Source organism: Bison bison, unplaced genomic scaffold, assembly GCF_000754665.1.
Source record: "Bison bison bison isolate TAMUID 2011002044 unplaced genomic scaffold, Bison_UMD1.0 scf7180017845482, whole genome shotgun sequence".
Classification (NCBI taxonomy): Eukaryota; Metazoa; Chordata; class Mammalia; order Artiodactyla; family Bovidae; genus Bison; species Bison bison.
This window is the reverse complement of record NW_011476055.1, coordinates 165,398-181,083: the sequence shown is the minus strand read 5'-3', so window position 1 is coordinate 181,083 and position 15,686 is coordinate 165,398. Positions and strand designations below refer to the sequence as shown.

The 15,686-nt window shown below is 38.9% G+C and overlaps 1 protein-coding gene across 1 annotated transcript; it reads left to right on the top strand.

The window, feature by feature from the left end:
- Positions 1–4,123: 4,123 nt before the first annotated feature.
- Positions 4,124–7,777, top strand: FABP2 (fatty acid binding protein 2, intestinal). The gene is made up of 4 exons (XM_010835020.1): positions 4,124–4,929; positions 6,084–6,256; positions 7,251–7,358; positions 7,727–7,777. Exons 1-4 carry the CDS (start codon positions 4,863–4,865, stop codon positions 7,775–7,777), a joined length of 399 nt encoding a protein of 132 aa, XP_010833322.1. The 5' UTR covers positions 4,124–4,862.
- Positions 7,778–15,686: the final 7,909 nt, after the last annotated feature.

The following is a 15,686-nucleotide window of genomic DNA, read 5'->3' as shown; positions in this document are numbered from 1 at the left end:
GCAATAGCACTTGGGACAGCAAAGGAAGTATTTTATTGGCAACATGTATCGACTGGAAAGAGAATGTAAACAAACCAGGAGGGGGCTCCAAACTTTGAGGGAAATAGAGGAAATAACTGACTGAGGTTCTCATCAAGCTGAGAACTGATGGTATGAGGAAAATGAAGGAGCCAAGCAGATGAAAATCTGTGAACACAGAGTGGCATGTTACATTTCACAGGAGGAAAATCTCTACAAATCACAGGTTGTAGCCCTGGGTGTAGGATAAAGTGTAGCAAAGCTAAAGGTTATTAGAGATTAGGAAATTAAAGCACTGTGAGGACAGAGTGACAAGTATCCTATCCACATGGACTTTGAGCTCACCCAGGATGATGGCAAGACACAGTGGGACAATAAGAAGATGGTGAGCCCAGTGCCATGATTCTCCATGATCGATGGTAGATAACAATGATAAATGGGGACAGACAGTAGATAATGATAGATGGATCAGATGGTAGAAATTGATGAAGTAGGCTAGAAGCTGACAGGCAAATGGAAATGGTCTCAAAGGAAAAGATTTCCTTAAAGGAGAAGGAAATGGCAACCCACTCCAGTATTCTTGCCTGGATAAGTCATGGACAGAGGAGCCTGACAGGCTGTAGTCCATGGGGTTACATGACTGAGCACACATGCATGAGGGTAGAGGGAGATGGGTTGGTAGCAATAAACTGGTAGAACTAAAAAAGGAAAAAAAATGCCAGAAACATAATGGATGTGGGAATGGGGAGTTGAAATAATGCAAACCCATCTTCCTCTGACTGTGGTATGAGGGGCGTAGGAAATGAGCAACCTCTCACTCAAATTGCTGGAGAGAGACTCATTATTTGGGTGAACAGCCCCAGATTAAAAAAGATAAGGCAGAGACTTCCCTGGTGGTCCCGGGGTTAAGACTTCATGCTCCCAGTGCAGGGTGCCTGGGTTTGATCCCTGGTCAGGGAACTAGACCCCACACGCCAAATCTAAAGACCTCGAGTGCCACGACCAATGATCCAGCATGCTGCAATGAAGACCTGGCACAGCCAGATACATAAATATAAAAAAAATAGTAGTAAAAAGGCAGAAGACACAGTCATAAATCCTTCACGCAACGTCATTCAACCAGCACATGTGGATCCTATAAAATTGCTGCCTTGCTAACAAACACCTGAAAAGACGCTCAACATCACTCATTATCAGAGAAATGCAAATCAAAACTACAATGAGGTACCACCTCACACCAGTCAGAATGGCTACTATCAAAAAGTCTACAAACAATAAATGCTGGAGAGGGCGCAAAGAAAAAGGAACCCTCTTACCCTGTTGGTGGGAATGCAAACTAGTACAGCCACTATGGAGAATTCCTTTAAAAAGGTGGAGATTCCTTAAAAAAAAGTGGAAACAGAACTGCCATATGACCCAGCAATCCCACTGCTGGGCATACACACCCAGGAAATCAGAATTGAAAGACACACGTGTACCCCAATGTTCATCACAGCACTGTTTATAATAGCCAGGACATGGAAGCAACCTACATGTCCATCGGCAGATGAATGGATAAGAAAGCTGTGGTACATATTCACAATGGAATATTACTCAGCTATTAAAAAGAATGCATTTGAATCAGTTCTAATGAGGTGGATGAAACTGGAGCCTATTATACATAACAAAGTAAGTCGGAAAGAAAAACACCAATACAGTATACTAACACATATATGTGGAATTTAGAAAGATGGTAATGATGACCCTGTATGTGAGACAGCAAAAGAGACACAGATGTACAGAACAGTCTTTTGGACTCTGTGGGAAAGGGATAGGGTAGGATGATTTAAGAAACTAGCATTGAAACATGTATATTAGCATATGTGAAATAGATTGCCAGTCCAGGTTTGATGCATGAGACAGGGTGCTCAGGGCTGGTGCACTGGGATGACCCAGAGAGATGGGATGGGGAGGGAGGTGTGAGGGGGGTTCAGGATGGGGAACATATGTACACCCATGGCTGATTCATGTCAATGTATGGCAAAACCACCATAATATTATAAAGTGATTAGCCTCCAATTAAAATTTTAAAAATGGCAGCCTTGTTGTTAACGACAATTAGCAGGGTGCACTCACCATTATTTGGTAGATACATCCTTGGACACTGCTATAACTCTATAGCCTTCTTTGGAAGAAAATGAGCCAGCCATCTCATGCACAAAATCCTAAAACATAATTGAAAAGGTCTTAGTATTTCTAAAGTTGAGAGGCTTATGGTTAAAACAGAATGAAGCAAACTCTGTAGGCAAACTTCAGAATTCTCCCTCATTCCCCATTCACTGCTAGGAACTGGACAGCAGCCTTAAGACTTTTCTGTTGCTCCTTACATCTGTCCCTCAAATCCTCTTACAGGGCCCTCAGAGAGACCATTACCTTTCTCTGACATGAAAAAGTTAAATAACTTGGCACTGAAAAGCAGGCTTCAGAAATTCTGAAAATGCTATTTCCCATAAGTGATATATATTGTAAAAAATAGAAAAACTTTCCCTTCAGCTTTACAACAGGCTAAAAGGGTTTCTGTGATTTCTAGAAAGCCATTCCTTGTAAGTGAGCTTGAAGCATCATACTGTCCCTCATCATGATATCGCTCTCTGTACTTCACGATGATACAAATGATGGTCAGGCGTCAACTCCTTTTGTCTCTTATGAGCTATGTTGAGGCTCTCGGAAGGTCACTGCACTTGAGAGATGTGGACTCACCTGCCCCAGTCTCTGTGGTTCAGGACATGTTTCCTGGAGCACTCAGTGACCAAGTTGTGACCTGAAGCAACAGAAAGTAGGCACATTCACAAGACTGAGGACTGCAGGAAGTTCGATATATTAAATCTCAGAGTACACAGTAAGGAATGACAGGAGACCCAAGATATAAGAAGGGGCATCAGAAACCACGTTAAGGAATGTGATTTGTACTTGGAGGAACGGGACAGGGATGAACAGGAGCTTCTGCTGATTTCTACTACTTCCACACAACTCAGTGGCTGACGTGGACTGCGGAGTCCATATAGAGAGTATAACTCTCATATAGAGAGTACAACTCTCCCTCTATAGCATCAGTACCACCCGTCTCCCACCCCCCACCAAGCACATCTAACCCACCCAGTTTCCCAAGCTGCAGGAGCAGGACCCTAAATCTTCTAGTATTATCAAAGAAGAAAATAAAGGACTGAGTCAGCACTCAGCTGACTGGCCCAACTGTATCATCAGTATGAGAAGTCTGTAAAGGGAAACTGGCCATTGGTTCTGTATGACCTTTTCTAGATGGGGTCTGGGTAAGCGGTAAGAAATGGGAGATAACAGAGTTTGGAAGCTGCAGGAAAATGTGTAATGTTAAAAATTCAATCTAATCTTTTTTTTTTAATATTGCTTCTGTTTAATATTTTGCTTTTGGGGGCCATGAAGCATGTGGGATCTTAGCTGCCTGACCAGGAATCAAACTTGCACCCCCTGTATTGGAAGGCAAAGTCTTAACCACTGGACTGCCAGAGAAGTCCCAATCTAATCATTTTTTTAAATGTCAATGATTCCACACTATAGAGATAATAGGGATTCCTAACTGATTTTAAATTAGGTTACTGCTACTGACAAATGGAAGATGAAAGTTTAACATGGCCATTTGTTAGCAGGTCTGCATGAGTCCCAGTGCTATTTGCCCTCATCTAATCTTATTCTGCTCTTCCTGGGAAGCTCAAGGTAGCCATGAGATAAAGGCCAGTGTTAGGTGAACAAGGTAAGAAGCCATTCTAGTTTCTTCCTCCCCACCTTCCGGAGTCAGGCACTTTTATTTCAGTCACTGCGAAATCACAGAGAGGCAAGCTGTATTTCCAAAGGGAGCTAAAGCATTATGCTGATCTTAACAGGCAAATCCAAGTCCTATCTGGTCCCAAGTTAATCACTAGTACGTGTTAAAAACTACCTAAATAAACACACTTTTGGTGACTTTCTAATAGACAGTAGAAAATCAAAGATTTTCTTAACCAAATTTCAAGGATTTTCTTAACCAAATATAGTGGTTTGAGTATGGGGAAAGTAAATACAGGAATGGTTTTAGTTAATGGCATAGCTGACATCTGGCTTTTGTTTTTTCTGCACATGGCAGATGTCTAAAGATTCTTTCACTTATGGGAGTTTTCATGACATCCATCCATGTTTCTACCTCTTGAAATTTTTCTCAGTGGCCTACCTGCATTTAAGACCAAAACAAAAATGTAATGGGTCCCTACTGTGTGTCATGCACTGTACCAGGTGCCACGATATTTACCCAAAGTCCTGGAAACCCAAAAACACAATGCAAAAGGACATATTAGAAAAATAAATAAAATTCCAGTCTCAATATCCTATTAACGTCAACTTTTCAGCTGTATTTGATCATGAAGTCTTACATTACTTACAAGGTAACTGCTATTATAAAAAAGGGATAGGTCATTAATAGTCTCATTTTCCAAAACCCATTTGATATATGCTCTAAATTATGCTACATCCAACAAAGTGTGCACTTTGAACTTACAAACAAAAAAACTATCTTCATACAGTATGCATTCTAACTCTTGAAATAATTGTACCTGTAAGTCATAGTTTAAGATAGAATACATATGCTTATCATGTTTATTGCAGTTGCATTTCAGAAGGGGAACTAAGAAATTTATAGAAACTAGAAGGTTTGGCATTAATGAAGTCAAGTGGCCTCTTGAACTTTAAACTTCCACATCACAATATGAAGCTGGTTCTAAGATAAGAAATAGAATAAATTCTCTCCTAAGGACGGACCTGAATCTCTGATTGCTCAGAGGCTGAATTAACCAGAGACCATGGCGTTTGATGGTACTTGGAAGGTAGACAGAAATGAGAACTATGAAAAGTTCATGGAAAAAATGGGTAAGTGCTTAATACTTTAACAGCTTGTTCTTTTGTTTTTCACAGACATCTTTAACTCCTTCTAAACCTCAAATCTTAGGCAATGGCACCTGTTGTGCTGGTGAGGATCAAGAATGGGTGCTGGTTCAGAGTAGGGAAAACCACATTCTCACTTCTTGCATTAGAAAGAATACACTCTCACCAGTGGAAGAAAAGATTCTTGGGCACTATTCTCTAAAACACAAAAAACATCCAGATATGTTTCATTTATGTTAACTGGTGACTGAAAATTGAATAGTTTTTTGTTTGTTTAGAAAGTAAAATATGGCAGAGCATAATGATAACCTTCATACTTTAAAATATTAAATTCTAGGGGATGGAAAAGCAAAGGCCATATAATAGAGGAATGAAAACAAATGAGACTTAATTCTCTTCCTCTGACTTGCAGAGCTTTTGGAATGATCTCATGACAGTATGTAGTTTCTACAGAAGTTTTAATTTAACAGATTTTAATATCTACACCACTACTCTGGCAGCCCATACGCTGAACACTTTGGGCAAAAAGATTTGTCATTCCCTAAAAATAAAAATCTGCATCAATTATATCCTGTAGTTTAGGAATTCCAAGTTCACATTTATGGAATTTGCAGATTCTTATAATAATGAATTTGACCGTAATATTTGCTAATTTTCTCATTTCTATGATAGAAACACCACAAAAAGCAAAGAGAATTATGAAACTCAAAATTTTAAAGCCATGGAAAGCAAAGGGACATTAAAAAAGAAAGTGTACCATACATGTGGAATTAAAGTAGTATATCCTTATAAATATATAAATGTACTTTCTTAATCCTTCATTTGATATCCCTGGAATTTGACTTACTTAACATTGAAACAAAAATATTTATAATTTTTAAAAAAATTACTCAGTTCTAAGATTCTACAATTCTATGCTTCATTTAATTTTTTTCAGTTTTAGAAAAATAGTTTGATATGATTGAGCTTGAACTTTTTCTACAGAAGCAATCTGAATGCTCTTGTGCAAAGTCAATATGATCAGGTATTCCTCTTCACCCACAAAATATTAACTGGTTAATTAACTAAACAGAACTTGGAAAAGTAGCACTTTCCATGGCATTTTGACTTTATTTCCTCCAATCTCTTTGTCTTTGCAGGTATTAATGTGGTGAAAAGGAAGCTTGCAGCTCATGATAATTTGAAACTGATAATTACACAAGAAGGAAATAAATTCACAGTCAAAGAATCAAGCACTTTTCGAAGCATTGAAATTATTTTTGAGCTTGGTGTCACTTTTAATTATAGCCTCGCAGATGGAACTGAACTCAGTGTAAGAAATTTTTTATAAGCAAAGCATTCCTGATTTTTTTACATACTGCAAAAATAATCTCTGTTTTCTTCCACTGGATCGGTTAATGAATGTAGGTCTCCTTCATTTACTGAAGCAGTCAGTGGAGTTTATCTATTAAACATCATACAAGTTAGCAGAGTATTTAAAAATGTTTTGATTTTCATATGTTATCTATTAAAGAACCTGGATTAAACAACAATTAGAAAAATATCCTTTGAATTACTAAGCATACACCTATTCATAAAGAAAATTTCAGTGTTTTCAACATATCTGACAGCAATAAAAGCTTCTACAGCTATCTAACTTAAATATAATAGACGTGTAATTGAAATGATAAAATAAGTGAATAAATTAGTGAATGAATGTGTGACCAAATAGAAAGGTCCAATGTTACAATGTAGGTGACTGGGAATTCATTTTACCATTTAAGATCTAAAATTTTAAGATATAAAATGGGGTCACATTTTTCAACTGATTTTTTAAAAAATGTTTCCACTTAGAACTTTTCTGGTTAAATTAAACACGTTTGCAATGACAATTAAGCTGTCAAATATTTTATTATGGCTGTTTTATCTGTTACCACAATTACATAAATTAAAACAAGTACAAGCTTGTTAACTTCTCTGTTAAACTAATATGAACCATGATTAAACTTAGAACACTCTTTTTAATGTGAAAGACTTAGTAAAGAGAAGTCCCGATTATCTGCCTTACAATTCAGCATTTGGAAACTACAGAGCGAGATGGTTACCAGCACGTACTCTAGAGCCCCGGTAATCTAGGTGCAAGCTTGGCTTTGTGACTTTAATTACCGTATTTCAGTTTTTTCATCTGTGCAACGGAGATAAACATATCTCCTTCATAGGGTTATAGTGAAGTTTGAAGAAGTAGATCTGTAGACCTCAGAACAGAGCCTGACACGTGAAGACCCTTAAAAATGGTTTTTTTATTATTATTTTGAAATCTTATACAGGGGGCATGGGCCCTGGAGGGAGATAAACTTGTCGGAAAATTTAAACGGTTGGACAATGGAAATGCACTAAATACTGTCCGAGAAATTATAGGTGGCGAGATGGTCCAGGTGAGTTCTTTTCCAAAGACAAAAATAATTACATAGCAATGATTTTTATCTGGGGGGTTGCTGAGTTAAATCATCAATAAACAGACTATTACTTTTCTCATAAATCTTACTGAGTTCTAAAATATAGGTATTTTCTGATGCCTATTTGAAGAGAACTTACATACGTCAACACATTGAGCCTATTTTAACTGAAAAAGTGACTACAAACCAAAACTTATTTTTAAATGAATGTCTCCTCTATCTGTATAAAATGTGACTATCAAGTACAAGAAAAAAATACATTTTGAAGCTAAATACTACTAATATTTTTCTTAATTGAGCCTCTAATTTTAACGTCAAATTCTTCTATGTTTATGAACACCTTTCAGACTTACACTTATGAAGGTGTGGAAGCCAAGAGGATTTTCAAAAAGGAATGAGCACTGTTCCTGGAGCATTGCCCAGAACACAGATTAGATGGAAAATCTATATTGAACCAGAAATGCTTTCCTTTCCTCATCTGGTATAAAGTTGCTGATTGATTAGATCTTTCATAAGCATTGGTCAATGGCTTATATTTCCAGTCTCACCAAAGAAAAACATGTAAAAGCTAATTAGGATTTAACTTGTCTTACATTTTCTAAGATGTGTTTACTGGTGTTCTAAAAGAATGTGACATTTTAAAAAACATATGAATAAATATTGTTTCCACATTGCTTTAAAAGTAGTCTCTCTTAAAAAAAAAAGACATATTCATTAATAGACTGTTTTGGGTTTTTCCCCACATTTGGTAAATTAAAGACATATATTGCATGGGGGTCTTTATAATCTTGTACTGGTTGTAAATATTTCCCTTAGCAACATTTATTATAAAAATAATACATATTTAACCAGAAAGTTTAGAACTAAGAAAAACAAATGCAATATAAATATTTCCATAAACCCATAAGCCAGAGATAATCACTATTCTGATTTTAATAGAGATCCTCTGTCTTCTCTGGCTGTGGATTTGTGTATTTCTTCATACATACATACCACTCTGAACAAAACGACAGGAAACAAATGATGTGCTAAGGCAAAGTGCATTTTATTTTTCTACATTGCCAGTGATTCCCAGACCTCGGTAAGCAGCAGGATCATCTGAGAAACTTAAGAACTGTTTGCATGCTTAATCCCTACCATTATCCTGTTAGATCAGAATCTCTGAAAACAGAACCAGGGATTTTAGAGAACTCCCAAGTGATTCTGATGCAGCAGGTACACTAACCAGTCTTTGAGAACAAGTGGGCTATCAGGCACCAAAAGTGTCGTCTTCAAGTGTCACCCCTCCCCTTTCATTCATAAACACATACACTTACAGGTTTTCAGGGCCCCCAAAGTTTTCCTTCACTCATATACTCACATAATATACTACTTTATGTATTTCAACCACTTGCATTTTAGGTCGGTGTGTATACAGGGCGCAGAGGTGGTAAATTTTTTAAGCATTTGGCTCTGTGGACTTTTGTTTTGACTATTTTTCACATTGATGACGGTAATAGCTAACATTTATATAGTTCTTACAAAGTTCCAGGTACTGTTCTAAGTTGTATATAGATATGGCAGATACATTACAATGTAGAAAGAAAAATGTTTGTGTACATGTTGAAGATGAACAGATTGAAGAATATAATCTTTTACAAAAACAAGAACTTGAATCCACTGTTCATTTTATAACTGTATTAAAATCTTCACACTGAAAACAGTAACTACTTAGATTTTTCATGCACTTTCTAGAAATAAAGGTTCAGAGTGCTTCTACCTCTCGGATCTTGTCTACATATGTGAAGTAGGAAAAGGGCAGGTGTTAATTTCATCTGACAGTGGAAAATCTATAGTATGGAGAAGTTTATTTGCTTGTCTAATGTTGCAGAGTCCATAAGGAACACAGGAATTAAATGTAGGTCTTGACTCTTAGTACATTATCATCTATGCTATTACTCAGCCTATTACAAAGAAATATATCTTAAAAAAAAAACAAAACCCTTAATTCCTTCGTGGCACCCAAGAATAGCACTCCAAAGGAGTCAGGTCAGACTGTAAAATAATGGCAATTAAGTGGTTAGGCACTTATCTATTTCTAGCCTTACTGCAGGCTCACTTTTCTTTTAATAATTTACATCCTTTCTTAGCACTAAATCTCCACTATTTATTAGTACTAGAGAGCAGCGTATTGTTTGCTAAGTGACTGCCATTGTTATAACCTCTCTCTGGGAAACTGACCTTGATATCGTGCCAACTGAAAGGACCAAGAGAGGGCGTCTGACCCAACAGCAGCCTCTCTAACACAGTCTGGCCAGTTTATGAACTCTGTGCAGAACGAACCACAGCAAACAGAACCTAGAATGAATTTCAGAGATACACAATAATTGGTAGAAGGAAAAAGGTTTCAAGAGGACAAAGAGGGCAGACAGTAAGTAAAAACCACGAGTACGAGAAGCTGTGAGCAAGCAAGACCCGCAGGGTAAACTGCAGAATACCCGGAGCAGTTGTCACAGGAGCAGCTGGGTGGTAAAAGCTGAAAATTTACACATGGAATATGGCATTTGGGGTTCCCTTCAAACTGCTTCCTCCCCAAACAAGGATAGGGGAGGTAGTGGAGAGAAGTATAGAAGAAATGAGGCTGGTCTCAAGTTGACAACTGTTGCAGCTGTTTAAAATGATCCCCTTATTATCTACCTATCTGACATGCTGACACCTGACAGGTCCACTGGGTACCTAGTAGGAACATTAAACTTATCTCCCTACTTCTGTATGTATTTGACATTCTCCATAACAAAACATTAAAAACTTTAACACATACATATATAAATCCAGAAGCCAACCACTTCCCATCACTTCCATTGCTATCATCTTGGTCACCACTAATCTTTCTCCTGATTACTATAATAATCACTAAAAAGCCTTTTTCAACACAGCAGTCAGAATAATCCTTTATAAATTAAAATCAGATGTGGTCATTCCTGTACACAAAATACTGCAATGTCTCCCATTTCTTTTACAGAAAAAGCCAATGTCCTAAAATGGCCTATAAGACCCTAGGTGATCAGATCCCCTTATTACCTATCTGACATGTGTTCCTTTTCTTGGACTATCTGGGGGAAGAATGTTTCAAGTGGAGGAAATACCCTAGAACAAAGGCCTTAAGGCAGGAGCAGACCTGTAAATCTGAGTAACACAGATTACCTTGTAAGAGTCTCCAAGGTCATCTAGAGATTATAAAAAATGTGACCAATGTTCAGGAAATAGAGGCTGACTCAGCCTTCCTAGAACTCAGGAATAATGTGGCAAAAAGGGAACGGGTTTTAGAATCACATAGACTTACCCAAACTCTTATCTTTCCCATTACTGACTAAAATTCAAGTTCTGAGCCTTAATTTTTCTTACTTGAAAAACAGGGAAAAGTAGCAATGATTTTCTGATGTGCTATCAACTGAGGTATTATATACAAAACATCTAGCAGAGTGCTCAGCACATAGCTCATACACAATAAATGTTACCAAATAATACGCCCCTGTGCCCTTCTCTTGCAGAGAAAACAGAGCAAAGTCTGGCTGGAGAAAACAAGAGAATTCTCTTCTTAACATAGCCATCACGAGGCCTGTGTGGTAGATGGACCCTAGCTGGTAGATGAGAACTCTTAGTTCTGGTTCAAGCTGTGACAACTAGATGGGGACTTGAGGCCAGTCATTTCATCACTTTGGAATTTAGTTCAATCATCTTTAAAATGAGCTAACTAGACCTCTATTGCTAAGATACAGTCCTGAGATCCTGTCTCCGAAAAACAGTCAGGGACTCTACCCTAAATAGCCCCCCTGGTATGCAGCACAGGGACGTGTTGCAAAGACAGAGGGTGGGGTGGTGAGAGGAAGACATCTTCCAAATTCTTAAGCCTGGCTGGCTTCATGGCTGTGTGACCTGTGCAGGCCCAGGAATGGGCTTCAGTGAATGCTCTGCTGTGAGAGTCTCAAAATTCTCAAGTTTGAACAACGAGATCTGCATTTTCATTTTATAGTGAGACCTGCAAATTACGTGGTCAGTCCTGTTCCTAGGAGATGGGTATGAATAAGTAAGATATTTTTCTATCATTAATTAGAGACTGGCAGCAAGACACCCCTGGTGGGTGAGATAGTTGTCTGGGGGCAGAACAGAAGTGGGAGGGGGTTTTGATGGGATCAAGAAGGAAGGGTGATGATGGATGAACTTTTCCAAGTACAGCTGACCCGTCAACAACAGTAGGGGTCACCTCCTAGGTGAAGATCCAAGTTATTACTTTACAGTCGGCCCTGCATATGTACTGCCCACGAACTCAACCAACCGATCATATATAGTACGTATTTATTGAAAAAAAAATCCATGTGTAAGTAAATCCACGTAGTTCAAACCTGTGTTGTTCAAGGCTAAACTGTACTCTGAAATGTTTCTTTACCTTCTGCTCCTTGCTTCCTCTAAACTACAGCACAAGACTGCCATCTAGTGGCCAATGACATGAATTCTTTCAAAGATTTCCAATGTGAGGTTCACATTTCAGCACCTACAGGGTGTTCCAGAAAAATCTGACATACTATACTGTGTAGTTTGTAATAATTATTAAATGCTTTCTTCAGTTTCAACTTCCAAAATATTCAGAATTAATATGAAGACCCCTTTTCTGTTTTCCTGAACAATTCCCTAAGGCTGCTTTCATCTGTTCAGCAAGAAATGATTTTAAAACATTAAAAAAAATACTAGTAACAAATATTCCATGATGAACACCACTGGTCATTAACAATGTCATGAAACTGATTCAAATGCTCAGGTTAATCCTGGGTCTGAATCAGAATACCCAGAATATCATCATCTTCAAAACTGGATGGTCATTTAGGGGTAGGGTTATGCTTTCATTCAGTCTGTGCTAATATGCAGGGTGATATTCAGGCCCAATGACCCACGTTCAGGCTACTGGCTGGAACAGGCATTACCGAACAATTAACTGGAAAAGAAGAGTAAGCAACGCAGCGATAGAAGATGAAGAAAGTGAGGAGCCTGGAGCACATCAACAGTCAGTGTCCCAGGGGGCTTCTCTCATCCATAAGCATCCCCACTGAGAACTCCACCAGATGAAAGGGTTACCTAGGTCCTCCCGGCTAGATTTCCAGGAAGAAAAGAGGGAGCTCACATACTCATCCAGTGATTACTGCTTAGGACCCCTGTGCGGGGAGAAGACTGCAAACATCTAAAGAAGGGTGAGGAAGTTCTCCCAGGATCTCCGCCCAGTGTTAAGACCACATCCCTCAGATTACAGGTGGCGTAACTGGTTCTTTTCAAACAATTCAGATATACTCACTGCACTGACTGGAGAAAATATCTGAGCGCCAGACAACAATACTCTCTCTCCACTCAAAAACAAGAGAGTCCTTTAGGGAGAGGAATCTTTACTTAATGCCATTTCTTGCTTTGTTTTGGATAATTTTTTTAAACAAGACCTCAAGATAACAAGGATATCAAAGGCTATAAATGTGACATTGAACTTCTTCTTTTTAACACATCCTTAGGGCAGAAAAACCTCAGTGAGGATGGGGCTTATTTCACACTTCCAGTCACCACTAAGTATTCATCCTGTGTTCCCATAGCATGACATGCTCACTAATAGCACACCATTTTTCTGTATTCAGTTTGCTTGTCTGTCTCCTCTAGTCTGTGAGCTCCATTAGGGTGAAGATAGAGTCTTATATCTATATCCCTACCCCCACTATATCCCTTTAACACACAGTAGACATTAATAACTGCAAAGGAGTAAATAAATGGAACATGCTCACAGTCTCAGCCTTAGCAAGCCAGCCTTTCCCATGCACTATTCTGAGTCCTTACACACAGAATCTCTACTGAAGCAAACAGCCTTAGCTGTTCCTGTACACAGATAAGCTTAATCCGAACTAGATCGACCCTACCTAGATCATAACAGGTTAGGCCACTTGCTCCAAGAGCAGTCAATCTATATACTTGAGAACAGTCTATGAGAACTTTGTCTAAGACCAGTAATTCTAACTAGTTAAACCAATTAGGGTCTCATTCTTGGGAATCTGACTTAAATACACAAGAAAGGCACCAGCTAGTAACAATGGATGGTAGAGGGGAATGAAGTTTGCCACCCCCAAAATATATCTCTTTGGCATAATGATTAATTTAGGTTGATAATCTCTAAGAAACAAGAGACTTAGAAAGTCTTTCTACTTTCCTCTTGGCTGCCTAAAATATTTAAATAAAGGGCTTATTCCCAAAATAGAGGTATCACCAGGAATATCTGCAAAGAATATGGGCTAGGTGTGATGGGGGAAATTCCGTGGGGCCTAGAGATCAGAGGCCACTCAATGTCTCATTTTCTCTGCGTGGCCAGCAAACATTTGTTTATCAAACATCTGCTTTTTCATCTTCATGAGAACTGCCTCACTTTCCTTTTAAGTTCCAACATCCTCTTTCATCTCTCGCTGAAGGTGGTATTTAAGGTGAAGGTTTTGGCCATTTTGGCAAGTTACTCCATTTTCCTAGGTATGAAAAAGTGAAAGTGTCAGTCACTCAGTCGTGTCTGACTCTTCGTGACCCCATGGACTGTAGCCCACTAAGCTCCTCAGTCCGTGGAATTCTCCAGGCAAGAATACTGGACTGGGTAGCCATTCCCTTCTCCAGGGGATCTTTCTGACCCAGGGTCGAACCTGGGCCTCCTGCATCGCAGGCAGATTCTTTACCAGATGAGCCACCAGGGAAGACCTCTTCTATGTATGCAAGTTATTTAATTTCTGTTTGACTTTCTCTTACTAACCTATCCCATGTCAATTTAGTTCTCAGTCCAGCCAGAACCAAAATGGGTAGAGGAAAATTTCCTCTTCCCAAACAATGGGCCAAAGTAGAAAGGCATAGAGGAGAGACAGAAAACAGAGGACATGAGGCAAAAGGAATCACAGTGAGTTCTAGTAAACAGAACCTAGACGGAAGAAAAGAAGGTGAAGTAATAGGTTCTTAGAGATGGAAATAATGAATTCTTGCTTATGGTGAATAAAAGTATAACTTGTTTACTATAGCCTCCTCGGATCATGGCTGGCCAAGAGAACATATTTCTCAAATATGAAGTAAGCAGCTACCATGTGACACATATAAGTTTCGAATATAAACAAGACAGATCTATTTGGTTCCCAAGGAGATGTGAATTCAGCTCAGGCATGTACCATCTACAGGTTGAAGACTGACATTAAACAAGTAAAAACAATAGTGATAATAAGCATTACAAAGAAGTAGTGTAGGCTCTCACAGAAACATATGATGCCTTGAATTATATTTTCCATTGGTCTATTTTTGCTAAGTTCTCTGATTATACACACTTTCCTGCACTCTAACGAGGCCTGATTTACATTTGACACTTTTTATCCTTATTATCACCTCTAACTGTACATGTAAAGGCTACTTCCCCAAGGTCTACAAAATTTTCAAAATACAAATTGGCTCTAAATTCAAAGAGAAAATTGTAAATTTAAGTAAGTGAACGCTTTATCAATAAAACACAGCACTCATTCCAATGTCCTTCAATGCAACTCTTACTACCACTACAAGGCAACAGTGTTTACAACGTGCTGGACATTGTTCAAGACGGCTCACAGAAGTCAACGCATACTGTGTCCTGCTGAGTCAAGTCATACAGAGAAGGAGAGATATCCTGAGACATCCTTTATATGTGGAATCTAAAGAGAAATGATACAAATGAACTTACTTACAAAAGAGAAAGATTCACAGACTTAGAGAGCAAGCTCATGGCTGCCAGGGGATAGGGAAGAGGGGCAGGATGCAGGGATAGTTAGGGAATTTGGCTGGGACTGACATGTACACACTGCCATGCTTAAAATGGATAACCAATAAGGTCCTACTGTACAGCACAGGGAACTCTGCTCAGTGTTATGCAGCAGCCTGGACAGGAGAGGAGTTTGGGGGAGAATGGACACATGTCCATGTGCGTGTGTCCATACATGCATGTGTATGTATGGCTGAGTCCCTTCACTGTTCACCTTAAACAATCACAGTGTTGTTTGTTAATCGGCTGTATCAGTTCAGTTCAGTTCAGTTGCTCAGTCGCGTCCGACTCTTTGTGACTCTATGAATCGCAGCACGCCAGGCCTCCCTGTCCATCACCAACTCCCAGAGTTCATTCAGACTCAAGTCCATCGAGTCAGTGATGCCATTCAGCCATCTCATCCTCTGTCGTCCCCTTCTCCTCCTGCCCCCAATCCCTCCCAGCATCAGAGTCTTTTCCAATGAGCCAACTCTTCGCATGAGGTGGCCAAA